This window comes from Equus caballus, chromosome 1 (genome assembly GCF_041296265.1).
Source record: "Equus caballus isolate H_3958 breed thoroughbred chromosome 1, TB-T2T, whole genome shotgun sequence".
NCBI lineage: Eukaryota > Metazoa > Chordata > Mammalia > Perissodactyla > Equidae > Equus > Equus caballus.
In genome coordinates, this window is record NC_091684.1 from 30,361,175 (window position 1) to 30,389,139 (window position 27,965).

The 27,965-nt window shown below is 41.2% G+C and overlaps 1 protein-coding gene and 1 non-coding gene across 15 annotated transcripts; both read left to right on the top strand.

Annotated features, from left to right (window-relative positions):
- Positions 1-26,727, top strand: CWF19L1 (CWF19 like cell cycle control factor 1). 14 transcript variants are annotated; one of them, XM_001500438.5, is made up of 14 exons: positions 1-203; positions 3,348-3,432; positions 4,794-4,872; positions 5,399-5,500; positions 8,508-8,722; positions 10,920-11,038; positions 14,620-14,704; positions 16,159-16,299; positions 17,188-17,302; positions 18,063-18,142; positions 22,069-22,278; positions 23,074-23,193; positions 23,658-23,755; positions 26,301-26,727. In XM_001500438.5, exons 1-14 carry the CDS (start codon positions 181-183, stop codon positions 26,443-26,445), a joined length of 1,617 nt encoding a protein of 538 aa, XP_001500488.1. In that variant the 5' UTR covers positions 1-180; the 3' UTR covers positions 26,446-26,727. The 14 variants fall into 14 exon arrangements, with proteins under 14 accessions (XP_001500488.1, XP_070079027.1, XP_005602360.1 ...); XM_070222926.1 differs by having other exon boundaries at positions 7-203; positions 8,508-8,694; XM_014733320.3 differs by having other exon boundaries at positions 70-203; positions 4,810-4,872.
- Positions 22,726-22,871, top strand: LOC111769756 (small nucleolar RNA SNORA12). Its single transcript, XR_002802572.1, has one exon. It is a non-coding gene; the product is annotated as a small nucleolar RNA SNORA12 (small nucleolar RNA).
- Positions 26,728-27,965: the final 1,238 nt, after the last annotated feature.

Sequence of the window (27,965 nt, forward strand, 5' to 3'; positions counted from 1 at the left end):
ATCCTTGAGGCCAAACGACCTGAGGGTGGCTTCTGACCCTCGGCGCTCTCCGTAGAAAAGTGAGCCCTCATTGGCTGGCGTGCGCTGACGTCTTATTGTAGTGCGGCCGCAGTTTTCTGAGGAGCGCGGGTTCGGAGTCCTTATATTTGGTGGTCGTCACAACCCAGGCTGTTGGGACGGATGGCTCAGAAACCGCTGCGCCTGTGAGTGAGCCCGAATCGCAGGTCTCCCTTCCTGTCCCTCCCTCTCTCTTTCTCTCTCCGCGCGTGCGCTGGCGGGGGTCTTTCTCCGGACTGGAAGGGAAGAGGAAAGGCGGGGGTGGGGGTGGGAGCAGGGGCGGCGGCTGCTGAGCTCCGATCACGTCTTTGCCTGGCCGGTCCGGCATCTTTCGCTTCTGAGCGACCCTCGCTGGGAGAGGCGGAAACTCCCAGCATCAGACCTCCATTTTAAGCCGTCCTGGCCTCTGACACATAATTTCCTCTTTATTTCTCCCCACACCACACACTTAATTATTAACAAACATTTCCATGCATGGGATTCATTGATTGGTCCTGGTCAGTGGTGGACTGGATGGCTTGGTAGGGCTCCTGCCTTGGCGCACTTTTTTGGGAGAAGGGGGCGCTGGGGTGGTGAAGAGAGGACTTCCATTCGTTTCATTCAACAAATATTTATTGAACAGTTGCAGTGTGCCAGGCCCCGTGCTAGGCGTTGCATAGATGGAGTTCCTGCCTTAATGGAGTTTTAGCCTAGAGAAACATCGAATAATCCAGTCAATCGAATAGAGAAAAATCGAAGAATCCAGATCAATGTAAAATTACGATAGTGATGAATGTTGGAATAAAAAGTTCACGGGTCTGAGAGGGTGTATAATAGAGGTATTTGGCTTAATGTGAGGAATCAGGGGAGTGAGGATTGTGCCTTGAATAATATTTTTGTCTTTATCCTAAAAGACATCCAGGAGCCGGCCTAGTGATGTAGTGGTTAAGTTCGCGGGCTCCTCTTCCTCGGTCGGCCGGGGTTCCGGCTTCAGATGCTGGGCGTGGACCTACATGCCGCCAGTGAAGCCCTGCTGTGGTGGCATCTCACATACAAAATAGAGGAAGTTTGGCACAGTTGTTAGCTAAAGGACAATCTTCTTCACCAAAATTTTCTTTGAAAGGTCATTGAAATGTTTAAGAAGGTTTTGGCATGATCAAATTTCGTTTTGGGAGGTGATTGTGGCTGCAATGTGAACAAATTAGAGCCAAATAGAGGACAACTAGAATTAGGTAGTCTAATGACAGAAGAAAAGACCAGGGACTCGAGGTTTGTTAAGGAGATAAAATCAACAGGGCTTGGAGATGGTTTGGTCGTGAGTGAGAAGGATTTGACATTGTTGGGGTCCTATATTTCTGTCTTTCTTCAGTGGGATAGGAAACACTGGAAAAGGGCCCGTATTAGGAGGAAATGAATTTTGAGCTGTCCCATGAAGTGCAAACTGGACGATGGCTCTCCCAGAAATGATGAAAACTCCATGTGACAAGTTCTATGATAGAGAAAGTGCAGGATCCTGTGGGGGCACCAGGAATCATGACTGATAGGGCCTGGAGAGCTTCCTAGAAGATGTGGTGCTCAGAAGATAAATAAAAATGCCTAAAAGTTTATTACCGAGCTTGCTCTGAAATGCTATATGGGTTTCTGAAGTTTTGAGAAGAGAGTGACTTTCTGAACCAATCAGGGAAGCTTTAGAGATATGCTAGGCTTTTAAGGATGTGAAAAATTTAGACTCAGGATGGATAGAGTGGGATTGTTAGAAGTAACTACCCAGGGAATAGCAGAGGCAAGAAGTGATCAGATTGACAGTGGAGAAGGCTTCTGTTAGGGAAACTTGGAGAAAGCAGTGGGAAGAGAGATGAGGGATTTGTGGAAGGCGAGTTCTGCAGGTAGTAGAGTTCTCTTAATGTTTTTGAGGAAAGAAGATTAAGCTGTTGGCTTTATGTAGGATGGATAGAAGAAGAGAAGGCATTAGAGGAAATTTAAGTGTGCTGTCTACTTTGTATCCAATATCAGATTCATTACATTTCTCTCTGATTCTGCCTCTGCCATATCATAGGACCCTCAGTTGCTCAGCCTTGCAGCTATCCTCCATTCCTCCTTCTCCATCATTTCCCATCCTACTTCTCTACTCCAATTTGTGTTTGTGTTCGGAATTCTGAATTTCTCATCTGTTTCTCTCCTCCTTCATTTGGCATTGCTCTTTTTGCTCATAGTCATTTGTTCCTCCAGACCATCTTTCACTCTGTTACTAAAATAATCTTTCTAAAACAGATATGATCATGTCACTCCCCAGCTTGAAAATCTTCAGTGATATGAATGACAACAGAACACCAGAGAGACATGCTGACGAAACAATAAGAACTAGAATATTTCAAGATGAGTTAAAAGACATTAAGAAAATGATATGAGGGGCCGGCCTGGTGGCACAGCAGTTAAGTGTGCATGCTCTGCTTCAGTGGCCTGGGATTCACTGGTTCGGATCCCAGGTGCGGACGTATGCACTGCTTATCAAGCCATGCTGTGGCAGGCATTCCACATGTAAAGTAGAGGAAGATGGGCCTGGATGTTAGCTCAGGGCCAATCTTGTTCAGCAAAAAAAACCCCAAAAACTCAGAAGTAAGAGAATGGAAGAAATTACTACAAATTAGGGCCAGTCTGTCTTACGAATCTTGGCTCTTGGCACTTTCTCTTTGCCCCATAACACTTCATGTGTATCTCCTGTTGTAGCCCTTTTCATATATATTTATAACTGTCAGAGTATCTCTCCTTCCCTGATTGTGAATTTTTTGAGGCTTGAACTGAGTCTTCCTCTTCTTTGTGCTCCTACTGTGTACTTTGCATAGGACTCGGCATATTGCCCCTGGCATATTGTAGGTGTCCAGTATGTGTTTGTTGAATGGGTGATTGAAGCCCTACACTAAGAGAATGACAGTGGGAATAACAAGCATGGAATGGATGTGTAAGATGTTTGGATTGATGGGACTTAGTGACCGGATGGGAGATTTTTGACTCTTGGTGACTAAGTTGGTGATAGACCTATCCACAACACTTGGGAATTGAGGAGAAGAAGCTCGTTCAGTTTTGGAGGAAATGATAAGCTGAATTTTAGGTATGGTGAGTTGAAGGTGTTGGTAAGACCTTTAGGGGGAGCTGCCCAGTGGTCAGACATAGTTTATGTGCACTGAACCTCTCAGGTAACCTCAGAGAGATGGACCACACATCTTCCTGATCCAGGAACACTAGTATAAACCAAACTTGGCAGGCTGGTTCGTGTTTCCTGAATTGCCTCAACGCTTGTCTCTTGTTTGCAGCTTGGCTTGTGGAGATGTTGAAGGAAAGTTTGACGTTTTGTTCAATCGAGTTCGAGCAATTCAGAAGAAAAGTGGAAACTTTGACGTAAGATGTTTCTTTTTACTAAATTTAATTTTACTGTTGTAGTCAAACATACTAAAATAGAGTTGTGGCTCCTTTATTCATTCCTTGGTTGAACACGTCCTCTCCTTTTTTGTTAGGTTGAGTTCCTTTTGTGAGCCTAGGAACTTAGTCGCTGCTGAGTGGTGGGGAAAGGGAGACCTGTTTACCTTTTTATACTTCTTTTTTTTAAGGTTGGCACTTGAGCTAACAACTGTTGCCAGCCTTCTTTTTTCTTCTTCTTCTTCTTCTTCTCCCCAAAGCCCACCAGCACACAGCTATACATTCTAGCTGTAGGTCCTTTTGGTTGTGCTATGTGGGATGACTCCTCAGCATGGCTCGACAAGCAGTGCCATGTCCGTGCCTGGGATCCAAATGGGCAAAACCCTAGGCCGCCGAAGCAGAATGTGCGTGCAAACCCAACCACTCAGCTACCAGGCCAGCCCCAGTCTTTTTATGCTTTTTGAATTTGAATCTTGTTACTTTATTGCTGTAGCCAAAATTGAAAACAGACTAGCAAAACCTCCGTGAGTGATTCTGACCACTGGCTTTGGGAAGTGCAGATCTATTTCGTGGGTGTATGGTATGGATTAAATCAGATAACATGTGCAAATGCTTCACAAACTAAAGAGCTCTATATAAATGTTATGTGTGGTTGCCAAGTAGACTGTAAACTCCTAGAATACAGAAGAGTATTCTAGGTGTGGGGATAATCTGTTTATTGGGTTAAAGGTTAAGTAAAGGGGCCGGCTTGGTGGCGCAGTGGTTAAGTGCGCACGTTCTGCTTCAGTGGCCTGGGGTTCACTGGTTCGGATCCCGGGTGCGGACGTGGCACCACTTGGCAAGCCATGCTGTGGTAGGCCACATATAAAGTAGAGGAAGATGGGCACAGATGTTAGTTCAGGGCCAGCCTTCCTCAGCGAAAATAGGAGGATTGGCAGCAGTTAGCTCAGGGCTGATCTTCCTCAAAAAACAAAAAAGGTTGAGTAAAGACAATAGGCAGGAAATGTGTCTTTTATGTCCTGTATCTCTCAGGGTATCTACTATTTAAAGTTTTATATTTCACAGAGGGATTCTCTAAGGTCCATTTCTCCATCTTTCCCTGACTCCCTCTTCCCAAACCCCAATATGAATTTGACAGCCAATGAGCCAAAATTTAGTAATTTATAGAATCAGAGTAACTACAATTGCTGCTAAAGAATTATGTATTGAAATTCTGTAAATTGATTAAGGGAAACACCTGGTTTGAGACCTCTAAGTAGGATAATTAGCTGAATAATGTTGCTATCAATTATGTACGACTTGATATTAAAAAAACTCATATCTGTTTAAAAAACTCATTTTAGCTGCTGTTGTGTGTAGGAAATTTCTTTGGCTCCACTCCGGATGCTGAATGGGAGGAGTATAAAACTGGCATCAAGAAAGGTATAGATACTATTTTTATTTAACAAATAATGACATCTAACAAAGTTTCAAGGCTACACAGTTCTTTCTGGGTTGTTTTTTACATGTGTTAGTTATTTAAGACTTTCTCTTTTAGCTCTACATTGAGCTGGGCAGAATGCCAGTGCATCTAAATGTTCACTTTTTGAATTTGGTTGGATTTAGTTCCAGAAAAATAGTTCTAAGTAGGCAGGAATTGAATAAATGCAACCATATGTTCCCTTTCCTTTTTCCGGTTTTAGTGTTCTCTTTATCAAGTTCTTTAGGGTCTATGTTTTCGTAATTATACATTGACTGTCCTCTCTAAGATGTCAGTTCATCAGCCTTAGTGATATCAGTTGATAGGCCACAAAGTTGGGTATAGGATATCCTATGTGGTGAGCATATTCCACATATAGGATTGTAGACTCTTTACTTTGGCTTGAGTATTTTTCTTATGAGGAAGCATTTTTCAAGTTCCAAAGCAGATCTGGTAACTATGTGGTGTCATGTATGTTTCTCTCACTAGCTCCTATTCAGACCTATGTGCTGGGTGCAAATAACCAGGAAACAGTAAAATATTTCCAAGATGCTGATGGGTGTGAATTAGCTGAAAACATTACTTATCTGGGTAAGTTGATATTTTTTGTGTTTGTAATGAACATAATAAAGTGTCCCCAGGAATTAGTCTCCCTGGAGATTTCTGGCTGGATTCTTCTGCCATTACTGCCTGAGAGAATGGGGGTCAAGGGGTTCTTTACTAAAGTCTGTCTATACCCTTAAGACTATGGCATTTTTTCCTTTGTTGTGTCTCGCACCTCTTCTCCAATCTTGTATTCCCACAACCAAATATATACTCTTTCAGCCAACTAGAGGATAAACTACTTGACTACAGTGTATGGAGTACTTAAAGTATAAATTATGATAAAAAAAATTCCATGTATGTGTTCTCACCATATAACATTGCTAGATACGTACAACTTACTTGTTAGTTAGACTCCTAACTAGCTATAGCTCTAGGTTTCACTAAGGTTTTGGAAACTCATTTTTAGTACTGATCCTTGAATTTTTCACTCCCGTTGTCCTTTTCTGGTTCCAGATCCACTTTCCAATTCCAGGTTAAAGTTGTTACCTCCACAAGCCCCTGAACCTCTTTTAGTGGTTCTTTCAATGTCTGGCCATTTTGAAAACCAGTATCAAATTGTGCTTTTGTTGCCCAGCCACCCCCTGTTGTCGGTCTCCTGCATCTTGGATCATTCAACTTACTCTTTTCTAAAATGGCTCTTCTGCTGGGCACATTTCCTCTCTCTTGTTCTTTCATTTCTCTAGGAAGCTTCTGCATTTCCTTTGCTGTAAATGCCCTCCCATTCCCTCCTTACCTTAGTCCATCTTGGCCTTTATTCTCTACATCTGGCTGTGGCCCTCATGTAAGCAGTCTCATCTCATCTTACTTCACTCATATGAGGCCCTTTAGGCAAAAAACTGAGGGATGGATTTTTGTTGTTTTTAACCACAGTTGTGAACTATAAATTTTGAAATTCTCTTCTTGTAGATGGGCCTGACCTATGTCAATTCTCACTGTAGTTAATAAATTTGGATTATGACCACTACTGTAGATATTTGAGAGCCATTTTACCATATGAATTTAGTGTCAGGAGTGGAAAGAGCAGCCAAGGTATTGGGGTTGTTTCTGTGGAAGATTTTTTGAGATCCAGTAGGAGGCGCAGACAATGAACTTGATAGTAAATGTGATAGTGAGCTTGTAGTGCCAGCAGAACATCCGCCTTATAGATGGAAGTGATAGTTCTTTCTAGAATATGTAAACAAGATTGTTTGAATCTTGTGTTGAAGAGTGTGTGTTTTGGGGACTTGGTCCCATAAAGATGAAAAATAAAGCTGAGGATCAAATTGTTAAGGAAGAAATATGAGAAGGGAAGCAGGCAGATTATAGTTCCCTGTGGTGGGGGCATGTATATCTTCATCTAGAGGCTGTGCAGAGGGAGGTGAAAGTGATTAGAGGTGTGTTTGGGGAGGTAAAAAGATACTGTCAAGTTCATAGAATCTAAGTGAAGAGAGCGTAGTTTCAGGAGAAGAGACCTTTGGCAAGTATATAGGGTGATTAATGACCTTAAGAGAATAGTGGCAGAGGGAAACTAGGTTGCAGTGGGTTAAGGAACTAATTAAGAGGTAAACACTTAGCATGGACTGCTCTTTTGAGAAACTTGAAACTGAAGAGGACGTTTCTTTATTAGTTAGTATGTGTGTGACTCCACTGCTCTTCATAGTTTCTCTGTCTTCATCTTTCATTTCTCTAGAAAGCTACATTTCCTTTGCAGTAAATGCTCCTTTATTAGTTTTTTATTAGTATGTGTGTCTCTCTTTTTTTTTTTTTTGAGGAAGATTAGCCCTGAGCTAACATCTGCTGCCAATCATCCTCTTTTTGCTGAGGAAGACTGGCCCTGAGCTAACATCCATGCCCATCTTCCTCCACTTCACACGTGGGACGCCCGCCACAGCATGGCCTGCCAAGCAGTGCCATGTCTGCACCTGGGACCTAAACTGGTGAACCCCAGGCCGCCGAAGCAGAACATGTGCACTTAACCACTGTGCCACCGACCCGGCCCTTATGTGTCTCTTTTTATTAGTTAGTCTGTACATTCCTTTATTACTTTTTTTTTAATTTTTATTTTTAAAGTCTATTTTTTTTTTAAAGATTTTATTTTTCCTTCTTCTCCCAAAGCCCCCCCGGTACATCGTTGTGTATTTTTAGTTGTGGGTCCTTCTAGTTGTGGCATGTGGGACGCTGCCTCAGTATGGCTTGATGAGCGGTGCCATGTCTGCGCCCAGGATCCCAACCAGCGAAACCCTGGGCCGCCAAAGCAGAGCACACGAACTTAACCACTCGGCCACGGGGCTAGCCCCGCCTTTATTACTTTATTATTCTTTGTTAGTATACGTCTTCCTTTATTAGTTAGTCTGTGTGGTTATTAGTTAGTATGTGGAAAGAGTCATTTGAGAAGAAGAGACTCACTAGATGAAAAGGAGGTGAAAACTGATGGAGCAAGGTATTGGAGGCAGCCAGAAGGAACAGAATAAAGGGCACAAGCCAGGAGTAAATTTAGAAGAGGGTCGAGTCTCTCAATTTTTTCCCAAGCAGTTGCTCTTTCCAAATGTTTTCCATTTGGAAGCTGCTGCCTGCCTGAAGGGTACATCTTTCTAGACTATAGCTTTCTTAGAACTGCTGTTTTTTTTCCTCATTACCTCTTCCTGTGTTCAGGTGTCTGGATTTCTTTTAGTCCATGTAGAGTCTCTAGAAGGCAGAAAGCCTTTTTCTTAATCCGTGCTTCCCAACTTTTTTCATTTGTAAGGCACCTGGGGTAAACAGACTGGCCTGTGTGCTCCAGCAGCCTCCACATATGGGCTGCTCTTACTGAACAGGAGTACTGTTGTAGCCATCCAACACTGAGACCTAGTAGCCAGAAGTGGGGCTTGAGGAGGGTTTTCACTCATCCAGACACGTAGAATGGCTGGGACATAGGAGAGTCATGGCATGGGGGGAGAGAGAGATTTATCACCATAACAACATTTCATCATTCTGCAGTTTTAACTACAACTTATCCATTTTTCTTTGAACCCAGGTCGTAAAGGTATCTTCACTGGAAGCTCGGGGCTGCAGATTGTGTACCTCAGTGGGACAGAGTCCTTAAATGAGCCGGTCCCAGGTTACAGTTTTAGTCCCAAGGATGTGTCTTCCCTGAGAACAATGCTCTGTTCAACATCCCAGTTTAAAGGTGTTGATATCTTGCTCACATCCCCGTGGCCCAAGTATGTGGGGAACTTTGGGAATTCTTCTGTGAGTAGTGCTTGTTCAGTTGGAATTTCTAAAAGTAAATTGCACTGGCTTAATCTGGGCTTTCTTTGTTCTTTATATTGAGTATTTTAGTTCTTAATACCTTTCAGTAGACGTCTTTTGTGAATTTCTTCAGAATACTTAAAGCTGTATCAACTGACCAAAGCAAAAGTTGATCTTAAGAAAGCACAATTCACAAAGGAGATTGCTAAAATTTTAATTATAAATGAATGGTAATTTAAATTATATTCTCTGCTTCAAGTGGCCTCTCTCAAGTTTCCTCTTAATATGTTTTGACTGTTCACTAATTTTCAGTGCAAAGATTTATATCTAGTGGCAGCTCTGCAATTGTATTTCCCCCTTTTCATTCCAGATTATAGCTTTTTGGATCAAAATTTTTTTTTATGGAATCATTATGGGATCAAAGATAGTGATCTAAAGATGTAAAGATGGGAAATGAGATGTTGAAAACTTGGTACTTCTCTAATATGAAAGGTTTAGTATGAATGCATTGGAGCTCACCATTGCATTTGATCTGAATATTTTTATAAGCTGTCTAGACGAGGATGTACACCAGGGTGATGAATGATGGCTATCATGGGTTGTGAAATACTACACTGGTGGTAATAAGCCTAATGAAACTTGAAAGGTTGCATGTGACGGCAGAAAGTGTCAGGTGAGCTTCAGTGAAGGGAAATGGAAGAATGCATTTAGGGACAAATATCAATTAATAGATGTAGAAGTATCAGCAATGATCCAGAAAAAGGCCTTTTAGACCACTCTCTGTCAACTTCAGCACAGTGACTAAAATGGCCAAGAAGATACCAGGCATTGTCAGAGAGGATGTTGAAAGGAAAAATGCTCTCTTCTCCTTCCACGAAGCCATGGTTCTTCACCCAGAATACAATGGGCAGTGCTGGTTACAGAATAGAGAAGATATAGCAAAGCAAGGGGAGATCCAGAGGACTATTAAAGTGATGATGGAAGGGAGAAAGACACTGATGCTCTGTAAGGAAGGATGAGAAGAATGAGGCCCCTTCATTTTGGGGGGCTAAAAGAGGATTTTGATTAAAGTTTATAAACAACCATACAAGATATTTGTAGGGGAGAAAACAGTATAGTTCACCACTCCCTTTGGTACTACAGCTGACCTCAAGGCCAATTCTCTGCCCTTCAGCAGAAACCTGAAGGAGGCACGCATAAGACAAAAGGAAGTTCTTGCTTTACTTAGTGGGAAGTTAACTTTGGTAATTTCTTTATTTCCAGCTAATACCTTCTTTTAGAATAAAGTACATAAATAACGTTATGGAGGGGCTGGCCCCGTGGCCGAGTGGTTAAGTTCGTGCACTCCGTTTCAGCGGTCCAGGGTTTCGCCGGTTCAGATCCTGGGTGCGGACATGGCACCTCTCATCAGGCCACACTGAGGTGGCGTTCCCACATAGCACAAGTAGAAGGACTCACAACTAAAAATACACAACTGTGTACTTGGGGGACCTTGGGGAGAAAAAGGAAAAATAAGATCTTTAAAAAAAAAAAAATGTCATGGATGAGAGAGCACGTAATTTGTTGTTAATGGAAGCTGGGGATGTTCTGGGAACAAGCCTAACTTTTGACAAACCATGTTACAGACTTTGTAACAAGGGTGTGATTGTGCCCTTCAACAAACCACACTTTTCTTGACTGAAGCAAAATAAAAGATTGCATGCTTACGTGAGGAAGCCCTTCAATATTCCATACAAAATAGTCTGTGGATCCTAGAGGCCCTGAAAGCTAGCTTTTAATGGTTATTTTCCACATTGTCTTTGACTGTCTGCATTGTCAGAACTGCAGGTGCACAATAGGGCAAATTCTAGAAGCACAGTTTGCGGGCTCCTGAGAGGGAGCTTAATTTCCAAAAACGATTTTAATAAACCTATTTTGGGTATTAGTATGGAAAACTTACCTTTTAACCTCTGGCTTCCAGCAACTGTTCCTATTTCAGCATTCATAATAACCCAGTTCCCCTTATGTGTTTGTGCTTTCTCTGACTGCCGTAAGTGTGGAATTCACTATGCAAATCCTACTACCCACATCTGTATCCACATATAAATTTCAGTTGATATATTTTAGGGACAAATATCAGTTCAAAGTGTCTTGTTATTTCTTTGCATTTCTTGATAGCTCTTACATCTTGTGTGATGACTGAGTTTCTGTTTACTAGGGAGAAGTGGATACCAAAAAATGTGGCTCTGCTTTGGTCTCCAGTCTTGCCACAGGCTTGAAACCAAGATACCATTTTGCTGCTTTAGAAAAGACCTATTATGAGAGGCTTCCATATCGGTGAGTAGCGTTTTGTTCTTTTGGCTTTTTAAAGAGTTTAACTGGCATCTTCTGTGTAAACTGCTCATGTTCATTTTAGCCGTATAACATCTTGGTTCCTTTTAGTTACTCAGGCACTGAAATTAGTGACTCTCAAATCGTTCAACTTCTCTGAATTTTTTTTTCTAATTTGGAATACAAGGTATTGGACTATAAAGAACCCCTTAGAGGTTTGAGGTTCTGAGGTAACAATATTGTTTAATCATCATAGCTCAATGTAGCACAGTAAGTGCTGTTTTGATCAGGCCAAACAGTACTCTTTGTAAACTCTTAAACTCAGTATATGGGCCGGCCCCGTGGCCAAGTGGTTAAGTTCATGCTCTCCGCTTCCGTGGCCCAGGGTTTTGCCGGTTTGGATCCTGGACATAGACACAGCACCACTCATCAGGCCATGATGAAGCGGCATCCCACACGCCACAACTAGAAGGACCTACAACTACAATATACAACTGTGTACTGCTGAGCTTTGGGGAGGAGAAGAAGAAGAAAAAAGAAAATATTGGCAACAGATGTTAGCTCAGGTGCCAATCTTTAAAAAGAAAAAAAAGAAAACTTAGTATAATCACTTTAGAAGTATTTCAATTTGGGAATCAAGAACTCGTATCAGGGGGCCGACCCCGTGGTTGAGTGGTTAAGTTCACACACTACACTTTGGCGGCCCCCAGGGTTTTGCCGGTTTGGATCCTGGGTGCGGACATGGCACCGCTCATCAAGCCACACTGAGGCAGCGTCCCACATGCCACAACTAGAGGGACCCACAACTAAAATATGTACAACTATGTACTGGGGGGATTTGGGGGAGAAAAATCAGGGAAGGAAAAAAGGAAGATTGGCAACAGTTGTTAGCTCAGGTGCCAATCTTTAAAAAAAAAGAAAGAAAGAACTCATATCAATTTTTTTTCTTTTGTATGAGTTTGGAGGTGGAAGTTTTAAAGGATATATTGCAGAGAAAAAGAGAAAATAAAACGAGTGTTTTGTAAATGGTAGAGTTAACTGAATTATCTTCTCTGATAAAGGGCATGAATAATCTTTAAAATAATGGGTAAAAACTTTTTTTTTAACACAGACGTAGTAGATGTAGATGTTGAAAGTTCCAAAAATATAGGCGAGCGAAAAGAAGAAAATAGCTTGCCCTTCCCTCACAATACCATGGCCTCAGGTATAGCCACAGGTAATGCAGACTCTTCTGTTATGTCTCCGTGTGTGCATTCCAGAAAAACCTCTTGCACTAAAACCACGCACTAAAAACAGAGGTTAGAGAAACAAGCCACTCAAAACCTGTTTAACTTTTAGGGATCTGCATACATAACTTCTCTGAAGAACATATACCAGTGGCCAATAGGCACATGAGAAGATGCTCTTTCTTTAGCATGATCATTATTAGCCGTTAGGGTAATCCAAATCAAAACCACAATGAGATACCACTTCATACCCACTAGGATGGCTGTCATCAGAAAGACAAATTATAATACGTGTTGGCAAGAATATGAAGGAATTAGATCCTCATGTGTTGCTGGTGGGAATATAAAATGGTGCAGCCGCTTGCACAACTGTTTGGCAGTTCCTCAAAAGGTTAAACATGGTTACCATATGACCCAGCATTGCCACTCCTATTCCAAATGAAATGAAAACATAGCTCCCCCCAAAACTTGTACACAAATGATCATAATAGCATTATTCATAATAGCCAGAAAGTGGAAACAACCCAAATGTCCATCAGCTGATGAATGGGTAAATAAAAAGTGTCCTATCCATACTATGGAATGTGACTCAGCAAGAAAAAGGAAGTACTGATACCTGCTACAACATGGGTGACCCTTTAAAACATTGTGCTGAATGAAAGAAGCCGGACCAAAGGACTATATACTGTGTGATTCCATTTGTATGAAATGTTCAGAATAAGCAAATCCATAGAAATAGAAAGTAGATTAATGTTTGCCGGGGGCTAGTTAGAAGGAAATGGGGAGTGACTGCTAATAGGTATAGGGTTTCTTTTTCAGCTGACAAAAATTTTCTAAAATTAGGTTGTGGTGGTGGTTGCACAACTGTGAATATACTAAAAACTATTGAATTGTATGGTTTAAATGAGTGAATTGTATGGAATTTGAATTAGAGCTTAATAAAACTTAAATAAAACAAAAAACCCTCTGCAACTTTTTAACTAGAGCTGTAACAAAAATTCTATCATAGGGGCAAGCCCGGTGGCGCAGTAGTTAAGTGTGCACGTTCCGCTTTGGCGGCCCGGGGTTGGCTGGTTCAGATCCCGGGTGCGGACATGGCATCGCTTGGCAAGCCATGCTGTGGCAGGTGTCCCACATATAAAGTAGAGGAAGATGGGCACGGATGTTAGCTCAGGGCCAGTCTTCCTCAGCAAAAAGAGGAGGATTGGCAGCACTTATCTCAGGGCTAGTCTTCCTTTAAAGAAAGAAAGAAAGAAAGAAAGAAAGAAAGAAAAATAAAAGAATAGGTTGTAGCAGACAGAGTGTATTTTGGTTTATTTCCTTTCAATATGAATATAAAATATATATGTGTATATTTATATAAAATGGTATTAGACTAGATTTTGTGAAAATAAAATAGTATTTCGTGACAGATTCAGGAAATTTTTGTAGCATGAGGAAAGTAAAGGACTTAAGGATTAGCATCTGTATTAATAGTCAACTCACTAAAAATGAAAAATATATATAATGCCATGACTTTTTTTTCTTTTAATTACAAATAATAGTTGCTCAATGTAGAATACTTGTAAAACACAGAAAAGCTCAAAAAAGTATTTTGGTATATGTAGTTACCATATCTTTTCCTATGAAATAGAGACACTCATGTATTTTTATATTTTTCTTAGAAATATGAAATCATACTATATATTATTATTTGAAGCTTGTTTTTCTGCTTAAAACTAATTTCTTTTTTGTTTTCATTATTTTAGATTTTTATTATACAAGAGAGAATAGTATAATGAACCCTCCTATATACCCATCCCCTAGCTTCAGCAATTATCAACATTTTGCAAATCTTTTTTTTTTTTTTAAAGACTGGCCCTGAGCTAACATCTCTTGCCAGTCTTTTTCTTTTCTTCTTCTTCTCCCCAAAGCCCCCCAGTACATAGTTGTGTATTCTAGGTGTAGGTCCTTCTAGTTGTGCTATGTGGGACGCCGCCTCGGTGTGGCTTGATGAATGGTGCTAGGTCCACACCCAGGACCAAACCGGAGAAACCCCGGGCCACCGAAGCAGAGCACAGAAACTCAACCACTTGGACGGGGACCGGCCCCAACATTTTGCAAATCTTGCAGCTCTTTTAAAACTGAAAGTTGAAGTTTTTGTGCTTTTTGGATATGTGATCTCGTTTTTTCCTAACAACAGCCCTGTGAGGTAGGGATGATTGTCTTACTAGACAGACAGGTAATATCTGAGATTGTTACTTGTGGTGACGGACTCAGGATCTGTGCTTTTTTTGTGGTCGCATGGAGTCTGCATATTTCATAATTGTAAATCAAAAGTAAAGTTTATTGGTAACTCATTATCTCTCAAATATGTTACAGAAACCACATCGTTCTGCAGGAAAATGCACAGCATGCCACCAGGTTCATAGCTCTGGCAAATGTTGGAAATCCAGAAAAGAAAAAGGTAAAGATCTGAGTATTTGGTGGTAGGTTAATATTTATCTTCCTGATAAATATTTCTCTTGCCCAGTTTAACATTCAGATCTTCTCTTTTCCGTAACTGCAAGGTCTTAGCACCTCAGTGACTTTTTGGTAAAGGTATGGTAATGAAAGCTCAAGTTTCCTTGGGTCCTTTTTAGGAAGTTTTAGAGAAGGGTTTGGTTTGGCAAAATAGGCCCAGTGGAACAAAGGCAGAATTTCAAATGAATGATTTTCCTTTCTTCCTACATCCATGTGGTTGCCTCTGGGTACGCATGAGTTTGCCCTCAGATGGTATTCTTGCTTTCCTTCTTAGCAACTTGATTTAGCAGAAATAACAAAATCCTCCCAAGGATTTGCCTAAGCCCTCCTTGGCTTTGGGAAATTTTAGCGATACCTGGAATCTATCTTTGTACTGGAAGACAGTGCAGCTGCATGAGAGAGAACATATCAGAAAAGTACATTAATTTTCTCACTTCCCTGAGAGCATTTCTTATTCCCTAGGGCCAAAAGCAGGATGTTGTGGATTGAGACAGCTAAAATCTGAACAATCAGTCAAGTGGGAAAATAGATACATAATCTGAAGATTATTCTACTATAACGTGCCATAAACAATGTACATACTATGTACGTTGTTAGCCTCAGCCCTAACCAACTCATACTTCAGTCAAAGAGTATGCACATTTTTAAATGTGGCAAGCACTGTTAATTCTTCTCAAAGTTTTGTTCTGATTTACACCCCCTCCAGCAGTGTATAGGTCTAAGTTTTTTTTCTATCCACATTTTCACTAAATAGTGTCACATTTTTATTAAAGTTTTTGCCAATCTGATAGATGAAAGATGGTATATCATTGTTGATTAGTTGCATTTCCCTGATCAGTAGTGAGGTTAAGCATTATTCATATTTCATCTGAAGTTTTCAATATTTGTGCCATTAGTCCAAGATTCTGGATGCTTTATGAATATTTACTTCTTTGCTACTAGTCCCTAAGAAAATTTATCAGCATGTACAGCAGAAATCGTATAATATCAGAGGGTAGCCCTAAGTTGTCCAGTTTAGTTTTCATTAGGAAAAAAAGAATGGCAGTGCCATGATTCTGTTGACAGAGTCCACAAAGATAAAAGACCCAGAGACAGAAGCAGTTTGTGTTCAAGGGTTAAGGGCCTTGTAGTGATGGTTGTTTGGTGTAAGGACTGATTTTTGTGAGGGCTGGGCCTTTGATCTCTTGCTCGTTCCTTCGTCAGCCCTTGGTTAGCCCCGCAGAGATCACTGAATTGGCATTTGATTTACTGTGTATTCTCTGAGCATAGATGGGCCAAGTTGCTGCTCTTTTAATTTTACTCTATTTCTGAAGCTTTCTGTGAAATTGCAATAAAATAGGTTGATTACGTTTGGATAAACAGTATTTCCCCTAATGTTATGTTGTTTTTCTCCCAAAGTACCTTTATGCATTCAGTATTGTTCCTATGAAACTAATGGATACAGCAGAACTGGTAAAACAGCCTCCAGATGTCACTGAAAACCCATACAGAAAATCTGGGAAGGAAGCATCCATAGGAAAGCAAATTCCTGCCCCTGAGGTATGTTCTGATTGAGAGGTGGAATTTTCTGGGCAAGATTGCCCATTACAGGTATCCCTTTCCTGGTTATAGTTTAGTTCATAAGACAAGTTTAATCCTTTGAATCTAGATCTTTTTTTTTTCCTTGGGAAATCATGGTGGTATTTAGAAAGCCTTAGTAGATTTCAGGTAATCTGTGGGGTTACCAGTTTCACATGTTCAGTTTTGCTTTGACTAAACTTGATTCGTATGTTAGGGTTATTGTATCATAGTGTTAAATCTTTCCTTGTCTGAAGTTGATTATCTGTTCTTAACTTTTCAGGCAAGGCTCCAACTATTTGGTGGCAGTGTAGTTTGTGATTTTATAATGAGTGCTAATAGGTAAATAAGACTCCTTCTGAAGAACTTTCTTAATAGTAGTCTTTTCTGAAATTAATTTTTCCCTCACTAAAGCGATGACTGTCGGATTCCCTTACTAGTGTGCATGGTCTGCCTTCTCAGGCTTTTTTTCTTTATGAGCAACCTGCTCATCTTTTTAATTAAAGTTCAGTTAGACTTGTTTGACCTGTGAAATTGTAGGACTGTGCTATGGGCCTATTGAGAGAGAAAGGAAAAAGAATTTGAGTGAGTTCATATTGTTCTGTTTTAGGCAAGAATTGCTCTCTAACTTGCATTTTAACTTTCTTTTCCAAAGAGATGAATTTGGTAGCTTGGAAAGTATTGAGAAGTAAGACTGGGAGTCTAGGCTTCAGGACTGGAAAGATGTTTTTCTTCTCTAGAATAGGCAGAAAGGGCTGGGAGGAAAGATAGACATTACCTGGCAGCAGTGTTCCCTTGTGTGTGAATTGTGGGCTGCTTGTCTAAAGGTTAGTTTAATAACCTTTGCTCTTCTACCTTTGGCCGTTCCAGGAAGAAACAGCCTGTCAATTTTTCTTTGATTTAAATGAAAAGCAGGGAAGGAAGCGTTCATCTCCAGGCAGAGATAGCAAGTCATCTCCTCACCCAAAGCAGCCTCGCAAACCTCGTAAGTACCTTGATTCTAGAGGTCTCCTGTGTGAGCAGTAGCTGTTATTTCAGGTCTTGTTTGGGAAGCAGCATTGCTAAGACAGCCTCTTTTGGCAGAGGGAAATTGTACAATGAGTCATCAGGACCAATAATAAAAATACAATATTACAGTGATGGCCTGACTTTAAGGCTGTCTGAGCCTATTCCTGTAAGAACTATGGAAAAATCTCCATTCCTTCATGTCAGATAAACATATGAGTTAAAGAGCCTTCAAAACTAATGTGGGTTTATAAAATAATAGAAAAATCAAACTGGTGGAAGTGACTTTAAGGCTATTTCGTTGAGATCCTCTTTTCCCATCCCCTTGTTTCCAAGATGAGGAAGCTGACCTTGGGAAGGTAAACTTCTTACCCAGGGTCAGTTGGCTAGCTAGTGGCATAGCTGGGACTATTATTAGGGTTCCTAACACCCAGTTCAGTGTTCTCTCATTGCAGCCTGTTGCTAGTTACATACTGCTTTAGTCAATATGTGGTTATCCACTTGTGGATCACCTACCTGTGGATTGGTTACAAATTCAGAACTTTGAGAATAGAGGTTCATTGATAGTGGTGGTTTTGGGCGGGGGGTTCATCGTGGGAGCACAACAGGCCCAGCCCATTGTGGCAGTGCTGTATACCAGTCCTTGCAGGATATAAATATCAAACTAGACTGAGTTCTGTTCGGTGATTATATGCTAGAGTGCTTGGACCACAGTAACATCTACTTTCTTCCACATGAAGCTCAGCCTCCAGGACCCTGCTGGTTTTGCCTTGCCAGCCCTGAAGTGGAAAAGCACTTGGTGGTCAACATTGGCACACATGTGAGTTACTTCCATGGACCTTTTACAGAGAAGGAGATATCTCTTTGTTTTTTATTAACTTTATTGAGTCATAATTTACATATCATAAAATTCACCCACTTTAATTATGCAATTCAGTGATTTACTGAGTTGTACAACCATCACATAATACAATTTAGAACGTGTCCGCCACTCCAGTAAGATCCCTTGTGCCCATTTACAATTAATCCCTCTTCCCACCCTCAGCCCCAGGCAACCACTAGTCTCCTTTCTGTCTCCATAGGTTTGCCTTTTCTGGATATTTCATTTAAATGGAGTCATACAACATGTGGTCTTTTGTGTCTGGCTTCTTTTACTTAGCATAATCTTGAGGCTCATCTGTGTAGTAGCATGTATCAATATTTCATTCCTTTTTATTGTCAGATAGTATTCCATTGTGTGGATATGCCACATTTTGTCTATACATTCATCAGTTGATGGACATTTAGGTCGTTTCCGCTTTTTGGCTGTTAGGAATAATGGTGCTGTGAACATTTGCATGCAAGTCTGTGTGGACGTACGTTTTCATTTGTTTTGAATAGATACCTAGAAATGGAATTGCTGGTAAATTTATGCTTAACTTTTTAAGAAGGTGCCAAACTATTTTCCAACGTGGCTGTGTCGTATTGTATTTCCACTAGCAATGTTTGAAGGTTCCTGTTTTTCCACATCCTCACCAACATTTGTTATTGTCTGTCTTTTTGATTGTAGCAACTCTCCTCTGGTTTTGCAGAGCCAGTTTCATAAGATCACTCCCTCCTTTTCTCCCTCTTTGATAAATAGTTATGGATCTCCTAGGGTGATGCTTTTATGTACTTCTTGAACTCTGTATTTTTAGTTCATACTTCTTGGGGGTGATGAATTGCTTTTATTAATTACTCACTATTTAAAACAGGGATTTTCTTTGTCCTAAAAAGGGAGTCCTTTGTTGGCTGTGTACCCATGTTGGGTTAAAGATGTTGATATTCTTTTTTTATATCTTTACATTCAGAAACTTGACCTTATTAATTTTTATGTGGAATTTTGTAATGCTGGGAACTGATTCACACAAATTATATAAAAAACTGCAGTGACAGATTCTCAGTTTTGCCTAGTAGAGGATATAGCTTCCTAATGACAGGAATACCCATATCCACATTTCTGGCGTGGGTATCTGGGAACCCAAGATGATAATTATGAAGTTGCTTGGTAAGCGCTGAATCAGACTATGAGAACTAGATGATGTTGAGGGTGATTTTATTTAGGCTGTGGAAAACCGTGACGAACTCTCTGTGTCTCACAGTAAAGTCATCCTATTCCAGATTTCCCCAGATACTTTCCTTGGGCAAGGCTCAGTTAGGCATTAAATAATACTGTTCTTTGATCTTCATTTTTTTGAGCTCCCTGTAGACCATTATCCTTTTTCACTCACTTAGAATGAAAAAAGCTTCGTTTTCAGGGTTACAGTTTTACCCTAGCCACATGTGGCTAGAACTAGCTGTTTCCCAAGGTTCCTGAGGGAAATATTTATAAACTATTTCCTAGTGTGTGGTGCTTCTGCAGACAGATACTTTCATCCATTTCCATTGATTTGTTCTAATTTTGGTTTCTAAGGGTGACCTTTTCCTCAGCTTCTCTTGACAATCTGAGGGCCCTTTATTGTGGCCTCCGATGGACTGAGTAGAGTCTCACTTTTGTCTTACAGTTTAAGTCACATCCCTCTCCTGTCTTTGTTGTTTCAGACTGAAGCGTCCCAGTCTTTTACATTTATTGTTATGTCTTGATTTTTTGGCACAGTCCTGTCTCTAGGGGGAGCTCTCCTGTCTCTAACGGGGTCAAGGCCTGTGACACAACTGGGACATGGAGCCTGTAGATGAACTCTTCAGAGGGAAGAAGAGCAAACTTGAAAAGCCCTTGCTTTTAAGGAATGCCCTTTTTGGATTCTCTCTCTTGGACCTTGTTTTCCTCTTTGGGTTACTTTATGCCGTTCTTCTCTCCCATGGAACTTGTATGGTGAGGCAGACTTTGGACTGCCATCTGTTTGGGAAGCTTCAGTAGGTTCAAGATGCCATGCAGGGGAGAAGAGATTTGGAATGGTTGACTTAGCTCAGTGCTGCTCTAGGCCTCCGGGAGAAGTGACCTTTTCTTTCTGTTCACCTTTCTATTGCCCACAGTATGTAGCTCAGGGTATGGACTTAGAGGATAATAAGGAAACCTGTTTGCTTCTCATCTAGGCCTGAAGCTAGAAGGGCAAAAAGCATCTCGGGTCTTGTTTGTGGCCCAACCCAGCACCCCAAGTAGGAGGGCACGTGAGGATTTTAGCCTGGAGCCTACCTAGTAATCAAGTCTACGCTTACTCGCGCTGTCCTTTGTCTGGTAGAAACCTCGTAGCAACCTCTGGTGTCTGGCAAAGGGTTTGGAATCCCCTCCCTGCAACCATTCCTCTTGATCTCCTTTCATTACCTTTTTTCCCGAGCTTTCTCTGTCTTTGCCGTGCCTTCCTCAAGGGATATACATAGAACTATGCTGACAGCCCATGGCCACAAATTGGTAAAAGCAGGGAAAGGCTGCTAAGAGTCCAAAATAACTTGCAAAATCCGTAAATTTTACTTAAGGGGGAAACATTCATTCTGGTCCTTTTCATGCATTGTTAGAGATAATTCAAGTATAGAACAGGTTAGAAGGTGAGAGTTTGAAAGGGAGGGAGGAGATTAGGCAAGTGGATTTGGGCAGTTCCACAAGAACCAGAAGGTGCTGCATTGGGGGTGCTGTTTAGTCCAGACTAGAAACCTTCAATAGCCTCAGTGCAGATCACAGTATAAAAATTGATGTTTATGGTGGCGACTCTGCCATAAAGGAAAGGCTAGAAGACTCAGGCTTCTAGAGTAACCTTTTAAAACAAATACAATCAAGAATGGTTATTGTAAAAAAAAAAAAAAAGGCTTATTGTCAAAATTAAAAAAATGTTTTGGTGCTTTACACCAAGTAAATGAAGGATGATCATCCTTTAGTTTGTTTCTAAAACCTATCCCGTCATTCTGTTGGGCTTTCTTGTTGTAGATGAGACATAAATGACTCCTTCTTCACCCTTAACTTTGAACCTACAACACTATAAGTATACTTTGGATTGTGTTTTCTAAAGCTCTCATACCTTCATCATTTGCTTGCATTTGATATTCATTGGCCCTTTGTCTACACACTCAGTGTTTTCCCTTCAAAGAGTGTCTGAGTGTTGAGCAGTCTTGCGTGTTTTGGTTTTGACAGAAATATTTTTGGCTGCTCTTTAGCTGCTGACCTCCACTGTTGGGAACCATAGTTTTCCACCGCTTTGAATGTATCTGAGTTTGAGATTTCTCCTCCTTCCTTCCACCCCATTAGGTTTTATGGTTGCTTTGATGTTGTAGAGGTTAGTCAGCAGCTTAGGGCTGTAGGAACATTGGATGCTAATGAGGTCGTCTTAGCCTTTTTTTGTGAACCCACGGAGTGTATTTAGCAGTGAGATTAGATGTTACTATAGGGAAAGTGGTCGTTTTGAAATCAGAAGTGGCATCTTTCTGTGGCTGAAAGTGATAGTAACTAAAAAATTGTTCTCAAGTTGGGAGCCTGGAAGGGAAAGCCAACTGTTAGTCCAGTCTCCCTCGTTTCCAGTGCGTTTGAAGCCAAAAGGCTGTTTGTATGCTGCTCATTTGCTGCCAGTTCATTTGATACTTGCATAGAAATTTGTTGCATCTGATCTTATTCTTCAGCAGGTGCTTGAGAACATTGTCGTTATAACTTCTAAAATCAGATTTTTAAAAGTTGAAGAATGTCTCTTGATAGGCTCTTGAGCACTTTTTCCACCCTGTCAGGCTCACTGTTGTGGAGGCTTTTCTCCCTGAAGAACCATGCATGTGGTATTGGTGTCTCGGTTCTGTGTGCTTCCTCTTCAGTGCTACCTTGCCCTGGCCAAAGGAGGCTTGTGTGATGACCATGTCCTCATCCTGCCCATTGGACACTACCAGTCAGTGGTGGAGCTTTCAGCAGAGGTGGTGGAAGAGGTGGAGAAGTATAAGGCTACACTGAGGCGGTTCTTTAAGAGTCGAGGGAAACGGTGTGTTCTGTTTGAGAGAAATTATAAGAGCCATCACCTGCAGTTACAGGTAGGCGGTTTCTGCTCAAGAACTTGGAGGGGTCCAATGGGAACCTGGATATTGATATTTAAATAATGTTAATTTTAATTAATATTTAAATATGTTATTCTAATGTAAAATTAAATATTTAATATGAACTTTCATGTTAATATTTGAATAATGTTCATTTGAAAGGTTAAAGAGTCTCTGGTGATAACTCTAGAGAGTGCACAGGGAAGTGCATGGTCAGTGCAAGTGAAGAGCACAGACAGTAAGTACCTTGTTTAGAAAAGGAATGGATAGTTGAGGAAGGTTCCAAGAAAGATTTGGGCCTTCATCAGTAAAGTTTGGAAGAGAGTGGGTATTTTGTGTGAAGGCCCAGTGTGAGTGAAGGCTCAGAGGTAGGAAATAGTCCCAGAACCTGCATGGAGCTAGCAGCTCAGAAATTCCAAGGTTGTTTATGGTTAATTTGTTTGTAGTTGTGGTGGCTTTCTTTCTGGCGCATTTGTTAAGTTTTCAGATGGGCCTGACTCTGCCACATATATTATTTAGGAGCTGGCAAAGGCTTGATGACAGAGCTATCTCTCTAGCCTTTCCTGCATCAGCAATTGGCTCTCACATGTGGCAGGCCATCTCGTAAGTTTAAGTCCTTACAGACAGGCTGACATAGGTCTGTCTGGCCTGAGGAGAATCTCTGCTGAGGGGTGTTTCTCCACCCCTGTGATGGATTTGCTTCTTCTCAGGAACTGTGCAGGAGGCATGACCTCTCTGGCACCTGCACAAAGAATTTCTCCTATCTCCCTACCCCCTACCCCTACCCCCCAGGTTATTCCTGTGCCACTCAGCTGCTGCACTACTGATGACATTAAAGATGCCTTCATTACCCAGGCACAGGAGCAGCAGATAGAGCTGTTGGAAATCCCAGAGCACTCTGACATCAAGCAGGTAAAACAGGAGTAGAAGGTGATATAAAGCAGGAGTAGAACGTGATATACAGGGAGAAGTAAAGACCTGGTTTCTCACATGGTGAGCCTGAGGTACTGTCAAGGCATTCCAGAAATGTTAAATAGGCAGGTGACGATTTGGAACTAGAACATGGGGTATTGATTAGACTGCAGATGAAGATGGCATTACAGCAATGCCTTAGTGCTTTCCTGGGAAGAGCAAGAAATTAGAGATTTCCTAGGGCAGGAACTTAGAAAGATGGGTGCCACAGGGAGGATCTTTGTGTTATCTGCCAGTTTGGCTTTTTAAACTCTTAATTCCACTAAGTGGCTTGGTATAGCTGCTCACATCCTTTTTCTTGTACTTCTAGACTGAATTCTTTGCCAAATTAATGTAGAGCTGAGCCAGGATTTTAGATTTTTAAAGCACTATTGTTTGTCCTCATAAAATTCTGTTTACTTTAGATTGCACAGCCAGGAGCAGCATATTTTTATGTTGAACTTGACACAGGAGAGAAGCTTTTCCACAGAATTAAAAAGAATTTTCCTTTGCAATTTGGAAGGTTTGTATGTATTTCTTATTTTAAATGTATTTTCACTAGACCTACTGTGAACAAAGTAGAGAGCTGCATGGATAGTTGAATAAAAAGCCAAATAAGAAACAGTCCTTCGTCCAAGGAACCAGTACTCTTAGGGCAAGGCAGATATTTATGTATATGACAGTAATGTAATGCAGAATGTGAAAAGTACTGTAACAAGGTTTTGAGGAACAATGTACTTTAGAAGTTCAGAGAAGGGAGAGCTCATTTCTCCTTAGTGAAAGGCTTCATGAAGGGGTTGAAGTTGAGCTCGAGAGAGAGATTAGAGGGCAAGCATTGGGGTGTGGACATTCTAGCTCAAGGGAGTAAAGTGCTGCCAGTAATTGAACATATGCTTAGTGCCAGGCACTTTGCCAAGTGCTTCACATGTGTTGCCTCATTTAATCTTCCCCACTTTGTAAGGTAGGTACTGTCATCCCAATTTACCACTGTGGAGAATGAGGCTCTAGAGCAGCGCCTAATAGAACTTTCCATGATGATAGAAATGCTGTATAAATCTGCACTGTCCTGTTCGGTAATCACTAGCCACATGTGGCTACTGAGCACTAGAAATGTGGCTAATGTGACTGATGCACTGAATTTTTAAATTTAATTTAATTTTAATTAGGGTTAAAATTTAAATAGCTGTATCTGGCTAGTAGTTCCTAGAGTGGACAGCATGGCTCTAGAGGGGTTAGGTAGTTTGTCCGTGGTCACACAGTAGTAGGTTCAAACTCAGCTCTGTTGGACCCCAAGATGTGAACTCTTAACCTCATTATTCTGTAGTATCCTAAAGGTCTGGATAAGGTTTCATTTCTGCTCTACATATCAGGCAGAACATGACTACAAAAGCATACAGGGATTAAGTAAAGACTGAAGACAGGAAGTTACTAGCAAGAAGAGATAAGAGTACGGAGAAGAGTTGAAAATATGTAGAACAGATTATCTGATGCTGTGTCTGTGATTTGCAGCTGTTTTTTTCCCCAGTTAGAACAGAGCTTTGAGGCAACCTTGAACCCTTCTTGGACTAAATTGGAAAGCCTGCCAAGAGATTGCTACTGTTGGATAAGTCCAGTTGTCTACATTTTCAAGAAGATAATTGATAAATGAGAACACGTGTATGAGGAGCTTCAAAAATCTGACATTATCTTTTTGTTGTTGTCTTAGCAACAGATGCAGATGTGGACAGTGATGACATGTAGGCACATGATTGCAGATACACACAGGCACATAAGCCCAAAAAAGATTCTCTGAATGCTTTTGTGCTCCTGATAGTTGTATTTTCAACATTGAGAATTTTTCAAAATACAAATTTATAGTTATATAGTATTTTATAGTTAACAAAATACTTGAAAAGTATTTTTGAAGTACTTGAAAAGACATATTTTTCCCCATTGTGCAAGAAAGGTGGTTCTGGGGCTGGCCCGATGACTGGTTGGGTTCGTGCGCTCTGCTTCGGCAGCCCAGGGTTTCGCCGGTTCGAATCCTGGGTGCGGACACAGCACTGCTCATTGGGCCATGTTGGGGCGGTGTCCCACATGCCACAATTGAAAAAATGCACAACTATGTACCGGGGGGGCTTTGGGAGGAAAAAGGAAAAAAATAAAATAAAAAAAAAAGGTGGTTCTATCTTCATTATATGGATGAAGAAGTAGGCTCAACGTTTGCCCAGTGAGCCAGAATTTGAGCTCAGGTCCTCTGACTTTTAGAAGACTCATGTGATTTGTTTTCAACTTTTCCATTTATTGTAGCTTCAAAGTGGAAAATGAACCATATATTACAGATAGTTATTTCTAATATATCAAAATAAGTAAAAATAAAAATATAAAGCAGAGGCAATCAGAAGGTAGCTTGCGTGTATGTCTGTGTGTAGTTCTGAGAGCTAAGTTGTTTTGTTGACACTGAGCTTGTGATGTTGTGCCTGTGTAGGCCTGAGTCCCCTTGAAGGAGAGAGGACTTTTAAGTCAGAGTGGTGCATGACTCTGTAAACCTCAGCAAACTCATGGTCTAGTTGGGATGACAAAGCTACATTTTAAGGTAGGATGTAATCACAGCTAGTTCGGTGCTTTGATTGTGTTATCCATACCTTGCAAAATCTTTACTTTGCATTTCATAGGTGAGAAGATCAAGATTTGTAGATGAAGTAGTCTGTTCAGGTTGTAGACAGCAAGTGGCAGAGCTAGGGATGGAATTCAGTCTCTGATCTTTCTGACATCAGGACCTGCCCTCTTGCTACTATGCCATGTTGCTTCTCTGAGTACCAGTAAGTTCCAGGTTGTTCAAGAGAGAGAGAAGAAATGGGCTTTGAGGGGTTAGGAAAGAGGTAGGACCTGAGCTGGTCACTTAAAATGGGTATGATTTTGGCAGAGATGGCACTCAGGGCAAGAGAGAATGGTATGAGCAAAGTCGGAAGAATTTGCATTTCTTCTTTGTTGATGCTGAGGAGAGAGCTCTCTGGCCGGAGAGGAATAGAGGGAGGGAGAGGCTTTGGGGCTGATACTGTGCATTTTGACTTGTGTTCTTTCTGCAGGGAGGTCCTGGCCAGTGAAGCCATCCTTAATATTCCTGACAAGTCTGACTGGAGGCAGTGTCAGATCAGCAAGGAAGAGGAGGAGACCCTGGCTTGCCGCTTCCGGAAAGACTTTGAGCCCTTTGACTTCACTCTGGATGACTAAGCAAAGGGAAAAACACTTTATGAACATCACAGGAATTAGTAGCAGCCTGTTTTTTAAGAAACTACAGTCTCCCATGGGGACTGTTTTCCTGCCTCTTTTTTTGTGCATTCGCATGGAAGCTGCCTGCAGCAAGAGGCCTCAGATTGAATATTTTTTGGAAAAAGTCACAATCTAGGATGAAAATCCTATGTTAGTAGCACGTCTGTCAGCTCCAAGTACAGCTTGTGTTTATCAATATTTTCAAAAACACTTAAACTATCAAATAAAATCCAAGTGCTTTTCCATGGTTGCGGAAGTATCTTGTGTTCATGTTACCTGTAACCATTAAAATGAAATAGTATATGTGTGTAATAGGAGGGGCCAGGGCTTTAGGCCCAGCAGTTATCCCAGGATCTCACAGGTGACTTCTCCCTGAGCAAGGCCCAGGTGGTGCCATTTCTCTCTTATAGCATTCATTTTATTGATAGAGCTCATTCAGTCCTTCAGCAAATACTTAACTCCTGTGTGCCAGGCGTTTTTCTAGGCTCCAGGACTATAGCTATGTTCCAAATGGTCCCTCTTGTCCCAGAATTTACAGTTTAATTGGGAAGAGAACAGGCAGATCTAAGAAAAGATGAGTTCTGCTTTGGATCTGTTGAGTTTTAGTGTGCTGTTAGATAGTTCCAAACTCATGGAGATCTGGGTTGGTGATAGGGCTTCAGGGAGCATCAGGGTATAGGCCAGAGGTGAGATTATGAGAATGGATGAAAATAAGGGTGAATACAGCCCTAAACTGGAGATAACTACCTGAGAAATCTCAATATTTAAGGAGTGCTTGGAAAGAGAGTGATCCATCAAGTACATGGAGAAGGAACAGAGAGAAAGCTCACAGGAGAATGCTGTATCTTGGAAGCCAAAATAAAAAATTACATGTTGGGCATTCATGGCATAGACACTGTTTCACTTAATCCTCACAAAATGTTTATGAGGTAGGTATTGCCTCCATTTTACACATGAAAAAACCCTAGACTGGGGCCCAGTCCAGTGGCTTAATGGTTAAGTTTGGGTGCTCCACTTCAGCGGCCTGGAGTTTGCCGGTTCAGATCCCTGGCACGGACCTACGCACCGCTTATCAATCCCTGCTGTGGCACACGTCCCACATATAAAGTAGAGGAAGATGGGCATGAGTGTTAGGTCAGGGCCAGTCTTCCTCAGCAAAAAAGAGGAGGATTGGCGACAGATGTTAGCTCAGAGCTAATCTTCCTCAAAAATACCCAAAAGACTGGCAAACTTGAAAATAGTGGAGCCTGAGGTCAACTGGCCCTGGATTTTTTTTTTTTTATTTTTATTAAGATTATGATAGTTAACCTTGTGAAATTACAGTTGTATATCATTATTAGTCATGTTGTAGGTAGACCACTTCACCCCTAGTGCCCTCCCCCCACCCCCCCCACCCCCTTTCCCCGGTAACCACCGATCAGTTCTCTTTGTCTATATGTTAACTACCTCCTATGAGTGGAGTCATGCAGAGTTCATCTTTC

What these genes read in the sequence shown, in the direction of transcription:
- CWF19L1 (XM_001500438.5), top strand. Translation starts at nt 181, where the DNA reads ATGGCTCAGAAACCGCTGCGCCT. An exon ending in GGAACTTTGGGAATTCTTCT is followed by an intron (nt 8,723 to 10,919) that starts GTGAGTAGTGCT and finishes TCTGTTTACTAG; the next exon opens with GGAGAAGTGGATACCAAAAA. An exon ending in AGCAAATTCCTGCCCCTGAG is followed by an intron (nt 16,300 to 17,187) that starts GTATGTTCTGAT and finishes TGGCCGTTCCAG; the next exon opens with GAAGAAACAGCCTGTCAATT.